The 17,627-nt window shown below is 37.2% G+C and overlaps 3 protein-coding genes across 5 annotated transcripts in view; 2 read left to right on the forward strand and 1 right to left on the reverse strand.

The window, feature by feature from the left end:
* The window catches only part of egfl6 (EGF-like-domain, multiple 6), a 13,221-nt gene extending 2,460 nt beyond the window's left edge, over window positions 1–10,761 (forward strand). The window contains exons 3-13 of one of the 2 annotated variants that reach the window (XM_056754623.1): window positions 343–435; window positions 1,760–1,879; window positions 2,294–2,413; window positions 2,532–2,666; window positions 2,809–2,931; window positions 4,176–4,238; window positions 4,615–4,827; window positions 8,506–8,577; window positions 8,679–8,774; window positions 9,948–10,210; window positions 10,348–10,761. In XM_056754623.1, coding sequence (XP_056610601.1) covers window positions 343–435; window positions 1,760–1,879; window positions 2,294–2,413; window positions 2,532–2,666; window positions 2,809–2,931; window positions 4,176–4,238; window positions 4,615–4,827; window positions 8,506–8,577; window positions 8,679–8,774; window positions 9,948–10,210; window positions 10,348–10,455 — 1,406 coding nt within the window. In that variant the 3' untranslated portion in view covers window positions 10,456–10,761. The remainder of the gene's footprint in view (window positions 1–342; window positions 436–1,759; window positions 1,880–2,293; window positions 2,414–2,531; window positions 2,667–2,808; window positions 2,932–4,175; window positions 4,239–4,614; window positions 4,828–8,505; window positions 8,578–8,678; window positions 8,775–9,947; window positions 10,211–10,347) is intronic. The other variant, XM_056754624.1, reaches the window with a different exon arrangement.
* Window positions 10,762–11,443: 682 nt separating this feature from the next.
* On the forward strand, window positions 11,444–14,558 carry rab9a (RAB9A, member RAS oncogene family). Of its 2 annotated transcripts, none has more exons than XM_056754649.1 (4): window positions 11,444–11,583; window positions 12,544–12,678; window positions 13,061–13,093; window positions 13,218–14,558. In XM_056754649.1, the coding sequence occupies exon 4, from the start codon at window positions 13,238–13,240 to the stop codon at window positions 13,841–13,843; it is 606 nt and encodes a 201-aa protein (XP_056610627.1). In that variant the 5' UTR covers window positions 11,444–11,583; window positions 12,544–12,678; window positions 13,061–13,093; window positions 13,218–13,237; the 3' UTR covers window positions 13,844–14,558. The 2 variants fall into 2 exon arrangements, with proteins under 2 accessions (XP_056610627.1, XP_056610626.1); XM_056754648.1 differs by having other exon boundaries at window positions 12,639–12,678.
* Window positions 14,559–16,312: 1,754 nt separating this feature from the next.
* On the reverse strand, window positions 16,313–17,522 carry trappc2 (trafficking protein particle complex subunit 2). The gene is made up of 5 exons (XM_056754650.1): window positions 17,363–17,522; window positions 17,170–17,284; window positions 16,936–17,084; window positions 16,664–16,745; window positions 16,313–16,595 (listed from the first exon to the last, which is right to left on the reverse strand). The coding sequence occupies exons 2-5, from the start codon at window positions 17,260–17,262 to the stop codon at window positions 16,497–16,499; spliced, it is 423 nt and encodes a 140-aa protein (XP_056610628.1). The 5' UTR covers window positions 17,263–17,284; window positions 17,363–17,522; the 3' UTR covers window positions 16,313–16,496.
* Window positions 17,523–17,627: the final 105 nt, after the last annotated feature.

Below are 17,627 nucleotides of genomic sequence, written 5' to 3' on the forward strand. Positions count from 1 at the left end.
ATAAATCAATTTGAGATTGAGATTAGTGGAGAAAAACAAATGCAACATGCTCACAGAATTGATCTGTGGATGTGCATTCCAAACGCAAATTTAGAGAAATGTTTTGATTATGATTTTTTCCACTTTGTTCTTGAGGTGTAACATGGAAACATCGGGCAAATATTCCGACCACAATGTAATGTGAAATCTGTGTTTTTTAAACCGCACAGACTGTATGGGGAAGTCTGGCAGACACGGATGTTTGCTCTGGTTTTCCAGACATGTGCGGTGTCACTCTGACCTTGACTTCAGTCTAAACGCTTTCCTTTACTAACTCATCTCTCCTGTTAAATGTTTTACCAGCCCAGTGTGACCCGGCATGCAAACACGGCGAGTGTGTCGGTCCAAACAAATGCAAGTGTTTCCCCGGGTACACTGGAAAAACATGCAGTCAAGGTCTGTGGCATCAAAGGTTCAGCATTTGATTTATTTTACTTACGGTATTTGAAGAGTTTGATATTAATTGCAATGCACAATAAAAACACATTTTGGAATCAAACTCTTCATTTATAATGGAATACTAACTTACTATTTAGCAAATACTGTTGACTGTTAGTTAAATATAGGAAATGAAGTACCTTTTGGTTAATATGTCAGAAATAACACAGGGTAATTTACAATTGCAATTAAATATAGTGTTCAAATGTCAAACAAATATTGAGTTACCAAGGTGAATCACATACATTTTATTCTTTTATGCAAAGTGACTAAGTAGCATTTTACATTTTGGCCTCAAAACAATAAGCACAATACACAAAGCTAAGTTTACTTTGATAGGAGTAAAGTGATAAACATTTCTACCGTATTTTTACAGTAGAATTCTGTCACCTAGCTACCAGTTTTTACAGTAAATTTAACAGTCCACTTCTTTGTGTAGCGTAAAACAAAGAACAGTTTAACTGTATTTTTTACGGTTGATTTCTGGCAACCACAGCTGCCAGTTTTTTACCGTAAATTTTACAGTTTAGCATCCAAATAATTTAGATCCTGCAGAAACAGACTGAGTGTAAAAGGAGTGTTTCACTTCAATATAAACCCTCATTGATTTTTATAGTCGTGTTTAATCCTACGATGGAAAGTCAATGGGGTGTTTGTTTTAACGTGGACTACTGCTTTAATGTACACTGTTAAACTTTCCCAGTAACTTAGATTTGATAACTACTTCATATTTTCCTAAAAGTACTGTTTTAATTTCAGTTAAACTTTACTTTAAAACACTTTGAGGCGGTTTCCCGGACAGGGTTTAGGCCTAGCCCCTGAATAACTTAATTATTAGAGGTGTCTCATTCCAAAACTTGCACTGACATATCTTAAAATTTATCAGTGTGGTTGTTTTGTCTCAAGATGCCCATCAGCAATGTTTTTTTGTAACGTATGTTTTTAAAAATGACTTAAATATCTTAATTTGAACAAGGCCTAGTCCTGTCTTAAGATAATCGCTGTCTGGGAAACTGACTTTTAAGGTTCAATATGAGCAATACACTTCAAAAAAAAATTTTTTGTAGTAAAAATATTTCAAACTTATATGATACATTAACACAACAAGAATAGTGACCAGAGATAATTAGTCTTGTTTTATGAAAGAAAATATAAGAACTGGGTTAGTTTATGTTTAAAACAAACTTGTAAATTAGATCTACAGTACGTTACTGGCAAACCTGCTGCAAAATTACAGCAAAGTTTATTCTGAAGATTGACAGTTGTGTCTCTTGTCTTTTAGATCTGAATGAATGCGGTGTGAAGCCCCGGCCCTGCGAGCATCGCTGCATGAACACGTTTGGAAGCTACATGTGTTACTGTTTAAATGGATTCATGTTGATGCCCGACGGCTCGTGTGCCAGTGAGTGACTCTTCTGTCAACAGCTTTCACTCGTCTTCGTGTCAAACTTCACTCAGTTTTATATGTCATGTAATACACATTGAGAAAAAAAGACGAGCTCTTTTTATACGGTACAACATCGGTTCAGTGACCACATCTGTGATGCCACCGTCATAAAATCACTACAACTCTTCTAAAAGCATACAAATGCATTGTGTGGAATTCATGTAAATGTAAGTTCTTTAGTTATCTTTGAGTATTATAAAATCTCAACACATACAACCTTATTGTAAAGTGTTTCCTAATCATTTTCATGTTGGATTTCATTGATGTACTCTTAAGGGACACGAGAGAGAGTAAATAAAGTCAGAATCTCATTTTTGTTTGTGATGAATATCTTCTTCTTAAGAGTGTCATGTGTTGTGACGTGATCAGATTCGAGGTCGTGTACGCTGGCTCACTGTCAGTACGGCTGTGAGGAGGTTCAGGGGGAGATCCGCTGTCTCTGTCCTTCTGCTGGTCTTCAGCTGGGACCTGATGGAAAGACGTGTGTGGGTGAGAACATCACACACCACCATCAGCATCGTCATTTTAAAGATTACTTCACAATTACGTTTAAAGCTTTTCATGATTTTTTTGATGATCACTGATGAGCTTTTGTGTCTCTCTTTAGACATCGATGAATGTGCGACGGGGAAGAATCAATGTCCGTTCAACCGGCAGTGCACCAACACATTTGGAAGCTACTACTGCAAGTGTCAGAGCGGTCATGAGCTGAACTACATCAATGGAAAATATGACTGTGATGGTAAGACAAAGGCACTGGTGATCAGGGATTCATTGCAAAAGATTTCATATAAATGAATATATGTGCATGTGGTAAAGCTGTGGAGCATGTGACACGGTGATGTCTCTCTGAAATAATGCCACTGTCTGATTGTAATTGTCAGATGTGAACGAGTGTTTGTCAGAGACTCACAGGTGTAGTCCTCATGCCGACTGCATCAACACTAAAGGATCGTACAAGTGTAAATGCAGACAGGGCTTCCGCGGCAGCGGCTTCGACTGCTCAGGTGAGACATGATGGCTGGGAAATATCTACAGAAATGTAGAATAAACTGGATTCAAAACTTCTCGGATCATTTGTTAGAAAAAATGTTAGGAAAAGAAGAGCGGATCTTTCATCAGCGAATCCAAAAGCCATTTCCTCTAAAGAGTTTGTGGACATGAGCGATGCTGCACAGGGACTGTCCGAGATTGAAATTCCACCCGTGTAAATATCTGCTTTTGTACTGAAATGAGGGCCGGATGGACGCAGACCACCCGTGTGGTTTTGAACAGACTTTAAGGGCTACGATTCTAGATTCCAAAAACAAATCTGGATTTGCATTTCCATCTGAGAAAACTAAGTGAATATATAGCTTTTATATACAATATATGTTTTTTGTTAATGCTTTATTGTCAGAAAACTGCATGTACAACGCGACATCCCAATGTATAACAAAACATTTTCCACGGGCAGCAACAAGAATAGACCATTTTTTTAAATAATATATACTGTATATATATTTTTTAAGAGGGCACATAAACATCAGATTACAAACAAACGTGTTCTACATATACTTTACATTTTCAAAGGATGTGACATTTTTTACCAAAAACACACATACAGTATTTACGTGAAAAATGAAAGGAGGAGCATATAGGCTAGTTTTATTTGCTTTACTATTTTTCCATTTTGACATCACATCTACATTCATTTTAATTGAAAATAGGTTTACTTGCATTCATGAATGTGAAATTTACTCAAAAATAGAATAAAATGTATAATAAAACTAACATCCTATAAAGAGCGATCCTTGATGTTGTAACCTAAAATTACATGTTTATAAGATTTTTATATGAAATATTATCAACAATGAAAGCGTCCAGATTATTCCAAAAATGCTGAGTTAGTCTGCAGGACCAAAACAGATGAGAAGTTGTTTCGATGGAAGGTTCGCAAAATCAATAATCATTTTGAAATTCTTGTGTAGGATAAACTCTATGAATTAACTAAAGTGAATGTATTTCTCTCGTTTTGGCTGAGATGAGATATTGAACAAAGACTTTAACTGTCTAAGATAAAGAGTTTCAGGGGAGATCTTATTGTCTAAAGAATGAGATTGATCCAAAACCTGAAGTCAAACTTGACTAACGTTGCTCATCACAATATTTCAAAAGCAAACTGAAGGTCAATCCTTTTACTGAAGACACTTAACTGAGATGATCTGAGCTTGTGAAGAGCAATAAAATACATTCTTCTGTGTTGTTGTAGTAAAGCCATTTTATCACAGATCGTGGGGTGCTGATAAAGGAAGTGCTGACGGGTTTCTCAACGGTGAGAATGTCCTGAGAATGCAGTCTGAATGTTGCTCATAAGTCCTAAAATGATCAACATTGTTTAATGTTAAAGCTGGACAGTTTTGAGACGATTAGCTCTCAGATAGTCTGCCATGTGCTTGAGGCTTTGTGTGTTTTATTGAACCTTGGCGGCTGGCTTCATCCACACACAATACCTGCATTGCACTTCGCATGAAAGCGTTTCCACACGCAGTCGCATGTCATGCACGTTGTAGCTTTAATGCAGCACTGTCATCGCATGAATCAAATGGACGATGATCCACGGCTTCAGACTTGACTCCTATCAGTCCAGAGTTTGTCATGCTTCTTCTAATCTACACACAGTTGCTTTAATGTTCTTCTTTGGTCGACAGCCATTCCTGAAGTCCCTGTAAAATCTGACAACAGCATCCCAGAGGCGATGGTGACCGAGTCTCCGAGACTTCGCATGCAACCCTTTGATTATGATGGAGAGGTTTATGTGGGTCCTCCAGAGCAGACCACGACCTTTCCTGAGGAAGAGAAGGAGGAAGACGACGAAGAGGATGACACTGGAAACCAGCTGAACTCCAGAGGAGATGTGTTCTGTGAGTGACCGCTGCGGTTTAACGTCAAAGCAGACAGGACAATATAATATATATACTGTACTATTTATATGCATCAGAAAATAGTGTTTTCGTCTGAACTTCTTGATGCAGAAATACAGTTTAGCTACCTTTACAGATACACACGCACAGACACGCACACACAGTGAAAGCTCACATTTAAGATAAAGGAGAGAGAAACACAGGTCAAACATTAAACAGACTATAAATTCCTATATGCCATATTAATTATGTAAAACTTTGAAATTCTAATTCTGAAGCAGGCCCCCCGGGTAGGCAAAGAGTGCAAAACAGTATTCAAACTGTGGCGAGGAACACAAAACTCCAATCGAGAAAAACCCCTCAGGAGAACCCAGGCCCAACCAGGGGATTCTAGTGCCCCTCTGGCAACACCTGCAGCCTCTGCACAAGCTCGACAGTGCTCGCACAACAAGGCTAAATAAAAATAAATAAACTCACTAAGAATTTTACATCAGAATACATCAGAAGTAAATCATTAAATTACAGAAAAAATAAGAAAAAGTTACTTTCAAGTTTTTAATAACACCCAACACACACACACGCTCATGCAGACTCACATACAGATCATATAGAGACAAAACACTTCACTCAAGCAAATCTGTAGGCTAGCATTGATGGAACAAAATATTGAAATAAAACAAAAAAGTAACAAAGACATGAAAATAGAGAGTGGAATGAGGTCTGGATTCAGAACACCGTCAGGACGTGTTCAAACTCAGCCGTCATAGGAATAATACAGCTGTATGTACAGTAGAGTATGTTGATGTGTTGTACATGTACAGACAGACAGAGAGGAATCTTCTTCTATATCTTCTCTACAGAAGCTTTTATTGTGCTCGCAGGAGATAATAACAGCTTATTAAACTCATCTCGCGTGAGGAATGAATGAAGATCTTTATCCTGGATTTATGTTCACGTGGTCTTATTGAATTATATACAAACACACACTGAAACACACGTTCTATAGCTGACTCTTGAAACATTCCTGCATCGTGTAGATGTCGTGATTCTGTGTAAGGTGCTTTCTGGTTGAACTCTTTGGTTCGGTTGGTTGTTGGTGTAAAGACACTTTGAGAAATGTGAAAAGCAGTGTTTGTTCTGTGGGGTCTCACACTGAGAAAGCTGAAAGGCAAGAGAACAGTTAAAGCGTCAGACGGCGATGGATGTTTCTCTGGCAGTGGTGGACAGTAACAAAGTCAGTTTATCTGAATACTGTCTGTACTTAAGAACACTTTTTGAGTATCTGTACTTTACTTGAGTATTGTTTTTCGGAGTACTTTAACTTCACTACTTGTGAAAGACAAATATCATACTTTTACTCCACTACATTTATAAAAAGATCCGAAAGTAGAAAGTAGTTTCTAAGCAGCGGATTTTCCTGTCTGCACAATTTATCTGACTCGCGATCTGCCAGCACCGGTTGCCAAGTATTTCAGTTTTTCTAAGCTTGCGGTTTTCCAGCAAGCTTTGAATGGCCATTTTTTTTACACCGTTGATAGAACTCTAAAAAGAATGATAAAGACGAAAAAGGTGCATGTTAAAGTGTGGTGTAATCATCTGTGGGTTACGATCAGTCAAAGATCGTAAAAATCTCCATAGTCCAATTAATAATCTTTAGTAAAGCCACAGCAAATACCATAGTTTCATTATACTAGCTATAGTTTATGTTTGTAGTTAAATTATGGTAATACAGATGGTAATAAATCACACAAACACATGGCTCTACACTTTACTATTATCAAGAACCTTACCACTTACTGGTAAATTGCTGCTAAAACTGGTAAAGGGAATATACAAAATAAAAAAACACTGCTCATAAATACATACAGGCCTAGGGGGCTAATGAAGATAAACAACCTAAATGATCATACAGGATTATATCTAAACTAAACATATATATGGTAAACACGAAAGGAGTTGCTAACTGCAAAATTTGCCCCCATTGACTTTCCCTAGTAGGAATAAAAACTACTGTAAGTTACTTCAGAGGCATAAGGTATATGATAATAGAACAATGCACAGCTGACATTAAGTAAATTTACTTTTAATACTTGAGTACTTCTGTACTTTTACTTAAGTAAGAATCTTGTGGAGTAATATTTGAGCTAAAGTGTCTGTACTTTCACTCAAGTAATGAAGTTGTGTTCTACGTCCACCTCAGCCTGCTGGTCTCTCCTTCCCCAAACCTCACAGTCACGTGACTTCAGGACACAAACCCCTCAAACAAACGGTGAAATATCATCAAACGTGTACATCGTTTCTGAGTTGTTTGTATGTAGGGGTCTCACGTAGCGTCTGGTGCTCAGAATCTCTGGTGGAGACACAGAATTGAACAGCATCAGCTCTTCATGTTTGATTTAGAGATTAGACAGGAGGAGACAAGCCCGAGACACACATGAGCTCTGAGGAGAAAATTCCACCGTGGTGTCGAGATTAGGAGGCAGGAAAGACCTCGAGTCTTTCATTAGTGTGCCGGAGAACAGCTGTTTGACGGTCCAAGTGTCTTTTCATCACGACATTTATGGCGAGAACACTTCTGCTCTTCTGAACCTTCAGTCAGGAGACACACACACACATGTTTGGACACGTGTACATCCTTGTTTTACACATTGGCTGATTAATCAAAGATCATGTCAGGAAGTTTCTTCAAATCCAGAGGTTCTCAACCAGGAGGGGCGCGACGGTTCTCTGAAACCCCGATCTTTGGAACTGCGGAGGAACACCATCGCAAATTGATGAGTTCAGATAGCATGTGAACTTGGACGCCTGTTTAAAGAGCCAGAAACACTCAACAACATTTATTTACATGTGAGCACAGTTTTTTGTGTTGCACATCATAGAAAACAATGTTAGCAACTGTAAGATATTAAAATAGAGAAAACTAGTTCATTTCTTGCTTTATTTCTTGCTTTTTTTACACATCTGTGTCTCATTATTATTATTGTTATTATTAATGAGACTGAGTTTTCTTGACCAATGAGAAGACCTTTCTCCTAATTATTCACAACAGCGCCTTGTGATTGGAGCGCCCGTCTCTCATGCCCAGAGCCATTGAGAGAAAGAGTTCTGCCAACAGAAGTCCAAAACGCTGGAGCGTCACGTGATGCATCGAGCCTTCAAATAGTTGCAGGAAATTATTTTTTCTCTTTAAATGCTTTATTTTGTAATTTTTTTATTCATTAAATGCCTTTCATCTTTAAATTTATTAAAAGTTTACCTCAGTTGGTGTGTGTAGTAAATATTCCGGGAACTAACTGTGAAAAAAGGGTGAAGACGCGACACTCTCACAATGGCTCTGCCCCTGCCGGAACCTTCGCCGGTTTTTAACGGCCCATTTTAATTGCATTTTTCTATAACGACAGTGAGGTAGAATGCAGCTGAAAGAGGAGGTTTGGTGACGGTTTAAATCTGTCGACAGTTATTGAAGATGTAAAGCGTCGAAGATGTTCGACAGGCAAACGACACCACACCGCATCTGTATTATTAACTCTCGTACGTGTTCAAATCAATGTCATGTGATCCGGCAGATTAATCCTTTGGAATAAATGTGACTATTTCTCTGTTGTCTTTTGCTTTGAGTGTGACTTTCGATGTTCTTTATGAATTGAATGTTTAAAGTTATCGTTTGTTCTTTCACAGTTCCAGATGAGTTTGGGCCGGTGTATGATCCTGAAGAGCCGAAGGAGATCCAAGCAGCACCACTGAAAGAAAGTAAGACAAGTTGTGTTGTGCTTTCTTCATTTTTTGTCTTTGGTAAAGCACTGTGATGTGATTAAGTGTGTGTGTGTTTTTGATCATGTGTGTTTGTGCAGGATTCCTGACAGACTGCAACTTTGATCACGGGGCTTGTGAATGGGTTCAGGAGAATGAAGATGATTTGGACTGGATGATCAAATATAATGACAACGGTACAAATTTAACTCCGTATAGCAATTTCAATTTATGTTGTGTTGTTATGTAATGGGTAGAAAAACAGCCAAACCCATTTGATCAGGTCTGATCGCTATCTTTCATTGAAAGAGGATTATCAGTGCAGAGCTTATCTTTATGATTGCGACAGACTCACACCCAGGTGAAATCACACACAATGCTCGCTTACTAATAGGTCACAAACTATTAAAGTATAGTGTATCTTAAAGTATAGTAATCTTATATTTTAACCCTTAACTATCAGAGCCCGTTTGAGCCTACACATGAAAAAAACACATTGTTGGAACTAAAAGGGCTGCAACTCATGAAATCTTTGGAATACAGACCTACGGTTGGTCTTGTTTGAAAGAAGAAAATTATCAGATTATAGCAACAACAAAAAATCACACAGAAAAAAATGAAGGTATTTTGTTATGTTGATATGTTTTAGTCAAGGTCCCAAGGTTCACCAAGTGTTGTATTAAGTTTGGTCATGATACACCAAATTTTGTTGGGTCTTTGAGTTTTTTAGCCCACCTACCACCAACATCCACTAGGGGTCCATAGGCTTCCATTGGTTTTAACACTTGGTCTGAAATTTGACCACAACAGACATTGAGATGCTTTTTGTTTATTTATTTGTTTACTTTTCCAATTAACAGACACAATGAAAAAATACAAAAGCACAGAAACAATATAAAAACTATATGAAACTATGCTTTTGATAGATACTAATTTATGAATCAATTATCATTTATATATCAATTTCTCTTCCTAAATACGTTATTCTTAGAAACACTGATTAAATGTGTATTTTAGAGTCTTAGGCTCTTCCAAAGATATAATGTTTGTCATGATAAGATAGAAATTTACATGCAAAGTATAGAAGTAAATGTAGGTGTTCGGCAGGAAGTATTTATTTTTAATACAAACTCTTGTCATTTATGAATCAATTACACTTCCCACATACTTTATGTGACAAAAAACTGTTGATAAATGTATTTAAGAGTCTCAGACCTTTCCAACGATATATAGTTTGTTATAATTAGATCAGAATTTTCACAAAAAATATGGAAGCAACCTTAGGTGTCCCGTATACGGGACGGTGACATGTAGAAGAACTCCGAACGCTAATTTGATTTAACACCATGAGTGTTGTTGGTGTGTTTCAGGTCTGGATTATCACATGGCTCTCTATGGCCTCATTGGCAACAGAAAGGAGCAGGCCAGAATAAAGCTGCTATTGGATGATTACGTGCGTCAGAGCAGCTTCTGTCTTCAGTTTGATTACCGTGTTCTGGGACAGCAGATGGGCGTCTTGCGTGTGAAGCTGGACAACAGCGCATCTGCCGTTTGGGAGAGGACACAAAGTCACAATCAGGACTGGCAGTCAGAGAATCTCACAATCACCTGGACAGAAACAGCACCAGAGGCGGTAAGAAAATCTGTGACAGTTAAAAGACAAATTCTTTAAGAGTGATAGATTGCAACAGAATGGCAGATTTGAAATATTCATATTTTGAAATAATGCGAGCAGAGGAATCGACGTGATTTTCTTTTGTGTTTCCTCAGATCATCTTTGAGGCTGAGCGTGGGACATCAGTGACTGGTGAGATCGGTCTGGATAATGTGGTTCTGATCTCAGGACCTTGTACAGAGGATAAAACCATCATCTTTTAATGACAACACAGAGGACGGCGTGTGTGTGTGAGTGTGTGCTTGTTTGTTTGTGTGTGTGTATGTGTGTCTTAACCTCTACAATAAGACCGATTTGAGTGTTATAGTAAGCAGGTGATAAACTCTATATATATACAGACGATAAGAATTCTGTTAAAAGACATTCATGTATGTGTTATTGTTTTTTTGATCCACGTTTTCTGCTGGATTCCCTTCAGTACTTGTATGATTATTATATAAACATTGTAACATTATAACAGCTGTACATTTTGCTTTAAAGTGGCATTACATTAAACTATTTTTAAGCGATTTATCATTTGTGCGTTTCCTTTTTCAGTATAATGATATGATCAACTAAATTATGACACGCTTCACTTTTAATCATCATTATTTTATCACTATTGTAGAATGATATTAAATAATGCTTTTGAGTATAGAGGACAAATGAAGTATAAATAAATACATGAATAAAGGCAGAAATAGACCTATGAATAAATAAACGCAGAAATAAATAAATAAATAAATACATGCAATCAATAAACCAATAGATAAATACATTCAGAAATGTATAAATAGTTAAATCAATAAATAAATGAATAATGCGTAAAAAAATCTGTCAAAAATATCAACTTTGTTCTATTTTAGTACAACTTCATTTATTTACGAATTTCTACATTTATTTTTGGTTTTCAAAAATAAAAAAAGTTCTACATGTCATGTAAGTAGCGATTTAGTTAATACAGCGAAATGTATTTACCTTCCAAAGTGATGTGCAGGTCTATAAATGAATCAGATAAATCTCATAAAAACATGTCTATATTCTATTTTAGTAATATTTTATGTAAATGAATCACACTTGTAGTGTAATGAGTCTGACACACGACTGAAGTCACAATCACGCTCCTGTCTGAATTATGCAGCACCTACGTCAGCAAATCACGTGATCGACGATGAGCCTGCGGTTCACGTGACACAAGGCAACCAATAGGATTGTACGTGTGTGGCACCATCAGCAGCGCAGGGAAGAGCTCTGAAACTCTTCATTATTTCACTTTATTTCTTTATTTTGATTCTTTTATCAAATCCAGATTCGCGGTTTTTCAAGTCCGATGAGTTTACAAGAGTCTGCAGGTGAGAGAGTTTGTGCGCGCGCGCTCAGATGTCGTGTTAGAGCTAAAGTTAGCAGTACACAACACTCACACTGTACACACACAGATGTCTGTTTGTGTGTGTTTATCAGATTCTTATACGTGACTGATATACTTCGTACTTTATGAGTAATGTATTCACATTTATGATCTCTTTAACTGACGTGATCGTTTGGTTTGGTTGACGCTTCTCGTGTCTTTGTTTTTATTGTAAATAAATGAATCCGCGAGTCATTTATATCAACAGAAAAACTAATGGATCATGTTTTATATTTGTGTAGAAAAGATTCTGTCAGGATCACACGTTTGACAACATTTTAAACATGTAATTGTAATAACAAGAGATGTGTTTGTATTATGCTTCTCTAAAGATTCTCAGGAATGTAATTCATTTTTTACTGTTTAGTTTTTCGGTTAAAAATAATGTAAAATTCATGTAATAATCAGTTATTAACATTATTTATGCTATTTATAGTTTTATTGTTTATTTTCTATATTTTTTTAAACATAGCAGATAAACAGTCAATAGTCAAGAATAAATACATAATGTAAATAAACCATGAGAACACAAACAATGAAAACGTAGTATGCTTTATTAATATAACAGTAATAATGCTAATGATGACATTCAATTCAATTTTCTTGAATATTGAATAATAAATAACGGATCAAGAAGAAAAGAGTAAACATCCGTGTAACTGTAACTCATTTACATCCGCAGAAGTGAATATAAAAACAACAAATGATTCATATATCAATAATTTTTACTATAAAATATAGTTTAATTTAACAGTAATATAAACGTCACTGTTTGGCATTAATGTAGGCAGATGATTTGTTATAGAAATGATTACACATGCACATACAGTGACATCAGAAGAGGCGATTGAGTTCTCACTGGAGTACAGAATAGATTTCACACGTCTTCATTGTGTGTTTGTAGAGTTGTGTATGATGCTTGAGTGGCTGGCGCTGGTAAAACTGACTGACTTGCATGTTTTCTGAGTTCTAATGGACACTATCACATGTGATCTGCAGGCAAGAGAAGCACATGACACACGGCAGCTGAGCGACAACAGTGAGGCCTTTTTTTCTCTCATTCCTTCAGTTTGTGTTGTACCACATGAGTGAGAGCAGTGTTACTTATGGGATGTATCGGATTGATCCTTTACATGACGTTTAAATATCATCAACAGGCTTTTAACCTGGAACGGTTCTGACTTGTAGTTAATTTTGAACATGTTCAATGTGAAACCCTCAGGGTTTGGCATACTTTTTATATTGTATTCATATAATTGTGTATTCTTTCGTGACATTGATTAACAAACGACTTTGATTGTTTTGTATGCTCAAGGAAATGCCAACATTTGTTAATAGTGTTGGGATCACTGCTGATCCCAAACATACAAGAATGTAAATCTTATGAATTGGGATGTCTAATTTTGTCATTTCTTTTATAGATTTTGAACGATGAGTTATTTGTGGTGTTAAAGGCAAGTGAAACTCTGAACCTCCACCCTGAAGTTCATAATGTTATAAATCTACTATCGTGCATTTCTGACGGATGTGCACATTATAAATGTATTAGACGGTGATCTATCGCTCGTTTATTTTCAGGTCACCAGCGAGCGGTCAACATGTCATCAAAATCATCTCTTCTGAAAGTCATTCTTCTGGGTGACGGCGGCGTGGGCAAGAGCTCCCTCATGAACCGCTACGTCACCAACAAGTTTGACGCCCATCTCTTCCACACCATCGGCGTAGAGTTCCTCAATAAAGACCTGGAGGTGGACGGGCGCACCGTCACGCTGCAGATCTGGGATACAGCCGGCCAGGAGAGATTCCGCAGTCTGCGGACGCCCTTCTACCGCGGCTCCGACTGCTGTCTGTTGACCTTCAGCGTGGACGACAGCCAGAGCTTCCACAACCTGGCCAACTGGAAGAAAGAGTTTGTCTATTACGCCGACGTTAAAGAGCCCGACAGTTTCCCCTTTGTGGTTCTGGGAAATAAGCTGGACGTGTCAGAGAGGCAGGTGACCAGCGAGGAGGCCCAGGAGTGGTGCAGGGAAAACGGTGACCACCCGTATTTTGAGACCAGCGCTAAAGATGCGACCAATGTTGCCACAGCGTTTGAAGAAGCTGTCAGACGAGTTCTAGCCCTGGAGGACCGCCAGGACCATTTGATTCCGACAGATACCATCAATCTGCACCGGAAGCCACGCGGCGGCACGCCCTGCTGTTAATGGACCACACGTGCGTCTCCATTTCCATGAGTTATTTAATGCTCCTGCAGTGAACTGAATGAGTCTGCGTTAGATTTAACATGCACTTGAGTAGAAACACTGGGTCGGGTGACATCTGAACTGTTTCAAAGATCGTGTGAGATTAGTGGCTGGGATTTCTGTGGGTCAATGTGGAGATGGATCTGTCTGCAGTTTAATAATGATGAGCAAATGCAATAAATGTACTGCAAAATAATCGTTTTCTTAATCAGGATTTCTGATCTGGATTTCCAGTTAAAAATATCCAAACATCCTTTAAACAAGACCGGTTTACTCGTGTGTAAATATGTTGTTCTTAACCTGTTCCCACAGCGTTCTTGGAAAGAAATTCAGTAGGTTTTATGCCTAAGAAAGTCGAAGATTTTGCACGAGTTTGCTTGCGACTCGCGAGTGTTTCGAGGGTGTCTGAATGTTTTTACTGGAACACTCGACCAAAATATTGATCAAGAAATGTCTGTTTCATGTGATTTTTCCTATAACTACGATTAACTAACGCAGCTCTTGTATTACAGAGCGAGTGTTCATAAACTGTGACTGATGTCTAATATATTAACGTTATCATACCATTGTGTAGAGAGTGCCAAATATAGTTCTACTAAAAATGAGCGTACTTGCGTCAAAAGAAAAAGCACTGTAGATTGTTAAATTGAAATTAAAGCAGAAACATTGAACAATGCTTATTGAACTTGTTTTTTTATTTAATTAAAGTCACGTTAATTTGTATTGCGATTTTCACTGTTTACACTCTTGCAAAGCAGCTTAACACAAGGGCGCAATATAAAAAACAATAAAAGTATTACAATTGGAATAATATGTATAGTCTGGTGCCGACATCTAAATCTCCTTGCAAGGGCCGGTGACATCTTTCCTCATGTGTTGTGTATATTTATTTTAATATTTGTATATTAATCACCATATTGTAGTTGTTTGTCATGTAAATCAACATGAAGTCCAGATTCTTGTTTTGCGTACACAAACATTTTTGCCGTAGTTATTCACCTAGTTGCCAGTAACTTACTGTAGATTTATATTGATCGAATTTATTGGCAACAGCTTTTACAAAGCGAAAACAAAACGATAAAATAACAGCCTCGACAAATCCACATAAACCTTTTTCTGTTTATTTTCTTCTAATTTTGGTTCCCAGAATGCTTTGCATGAGGCTGTTAATTTATGGGTTTTTTTCTGTAAGGATAAAGACTTGTTAATGTTTAATGATCATTTATCTTTGAACAAACTGTTGCCAGTAAATGACATCATGTAAATCTACAGTAAGTTACTGGCAAACTGCTGCCGGAAATACTGTCATTTCTACAGAAATTCTTTACAGTTTACATTTCAGCACTGCATGTTATTCCAAATATTCACTGTAAGCGTTCATCAAAATGTACTCTGAATGTAATAACTGGTTCTGCCTCTTCTTTGATTTCCTTTTGGCAGACATCACAAATCTTTTCCCTCCGGCTGCATTTCTGGTATGTAATGGCTAGTTTTCATGATCCAGATATATATTTTTCCAACTGAGTAACTCATTCCCCTTAAGTCACAGAATGAATGAGGTAAACATGACAAGCTGTATTTGAGCGGTCATTGAGTTTGTCTGAACTATGTCAGATGGGTTGAGTGTGTCGTCTCTTTTAGAAACGGACACTGTTGGGCAAGTTACTCAGAAAAAGTTATGAATTACTGGTTACTTATGACATATTCAATAGCGTAAATAGATTTAAAAAGTATCTAATTACTTATTACTAATTCTAATACTACATCAACCTTGATCAGTTTAGTGATCAGGATAGACATGAAACGACTCTTAATTCATTCAAATGAATAGTATAAAACTACATAAAATAGTATTATTAACTGACCAAAGTATTACAAATGTGAGAATTATACAGATTTTATATTTAGACTTTGTTTTTTTATGTCAATTAAACTATTGCAGGAATATATTACACAAAGTATTTAGTTTAATTACATCAAAAGTAACTAATTAATTACATAAAAAATTAGAGCAATCCCTTACTTTACTTTTTCAAGGGAAAAGTAATTAAATTACAGTAACTAATTAGTAACTAGTAACACCCAACACTGGAAATGGAATAGTCGCTTGCTAATACAAGCAGTGCTGTTTACTACCTTCTATTCACAGCGTGTTTAATCCAGGTGTATGTAAACATGTTAACCTTCATCTCTGCCTATATCATTCTCAGTTTGTTTGTCACACTGGAAAGTAAAGATTGAATTACTGGATTCAGTGTTTTGTGCTTTGGTCTGCCTCCAGGGGCTCTCTACAGAGAAAATGTGCTTACATGGCACAATATACTTCTCATTTACTGTGGAAATACTATGAGCAATGTGGTACTGTTGTACTGAACACAGCGCTGGGGTGTGTCTCTAAAAAGCAGTCTTTGCCATAAACACAAACAAAACTCAGACTTCAGAACTTTGCTTTATTTCACAGATCCTGAGCTTTACATCAGCTGATACTGTAAATGTGGAACTGGAATATGAGTGAGATTGAAATAGAGAGATGCATAAACACATTATAAACAACACATGTGTATAGTTAGAATCAAAGAAAAATGTACATATCACAATTATCACATGAAAGTAATTAACTGAGCAGATGTTTCTTTCCGAGAAACTGCACTTTCCTGTCCAGCGCTGTGGAGCGAATCGGTGCGTTGACTTCATAGAAGGGATTCATTGCAAACTGGGTAAAGATACAAAGATTACGAGAAATTCAACATAGAAATATAGAGAGAAATATAATATGTTTACCTTGATGTACAGCTCATAAACATCATTAAAGAAGTTCTTGATTCCGTCCTCTTGCCGGACATCATGCAGCATTATAAATCTCATATGTATGCAAGCAAAGTTAAGGAATTACATTGAACACACATTTGCAGATTTATCACTGATAGTTCATTTACAAGTTCAAACAAGTACGCATTTTTGCCGCCTACATGATTCTCATATTTTTCTAATATTATAGTTAAATGACTTTTATTCTAAACAGTTGAAAATCTATATATAGACTGATGTTCAGGATATGACCAGCAGTGACGAATGCAGACACAAACCATTCATTAAACTTGTCCACAGTCTTCAGATACATGTTGTTGGATGACCACATGTTCTCATCCACCAGATCCAGAGCAGCATGAGCGATGAACTGATTCAGATGTCTGTGGTCATCCTGTCACGAGACCATCACACACACAGCATCAGTCTGTTACATCACGTGACGTCACACACTGTACCTGTCAGATAATCGCACTCACCTTTGATTCTCCCTTTCCAGAAGGAAGAAACTCCATCTCGAACACCGGGTTGTCATGATGACCCACCATAACAAAATAAAAACTGCCCGACATTGTGAAACCTCACGACAGAGAACTGAAAAGAGTGACATTAGCAGTCAGTCAATGAAGACTGATTTACACATAAACAAACCCGCGCTACACAAACACTTACCACAGAAGGAAAGACGTAATTCTCTTTGTTTAAATGACACACATTCTAACACTGCAAGTCTATAAAATAAACACGGACTGTGTTCTGTACAACAATGATAAATATACACTGAATGCAATGTAGTTCTGTAAGAAGATCGCGTATGATGACTATACACTTCCTGTTTCCGGTGGGTGTACCAAAGACTCGTTCTAAGAAAAGTCTCCGCACTAGGCAACGCCATCTATTTCGCTCGTACAGACTCCAATAAATCTCTAAAACACCG

This window comes from Triplophysa dalaica, chromosome 8 (genome assembly GCF_015846415.1).
Source record: "Triplophysa dalaica isolate WHDGS20190420 chromosome 8, ASM1584641v1, whole genome shotgun sequence".
NCBI lineage: Eukaryota > Metazoa > Chordata > Actinopteri > Cypriniformes > Nemacheilidae > Triplophysa > Triplophysa dalaica.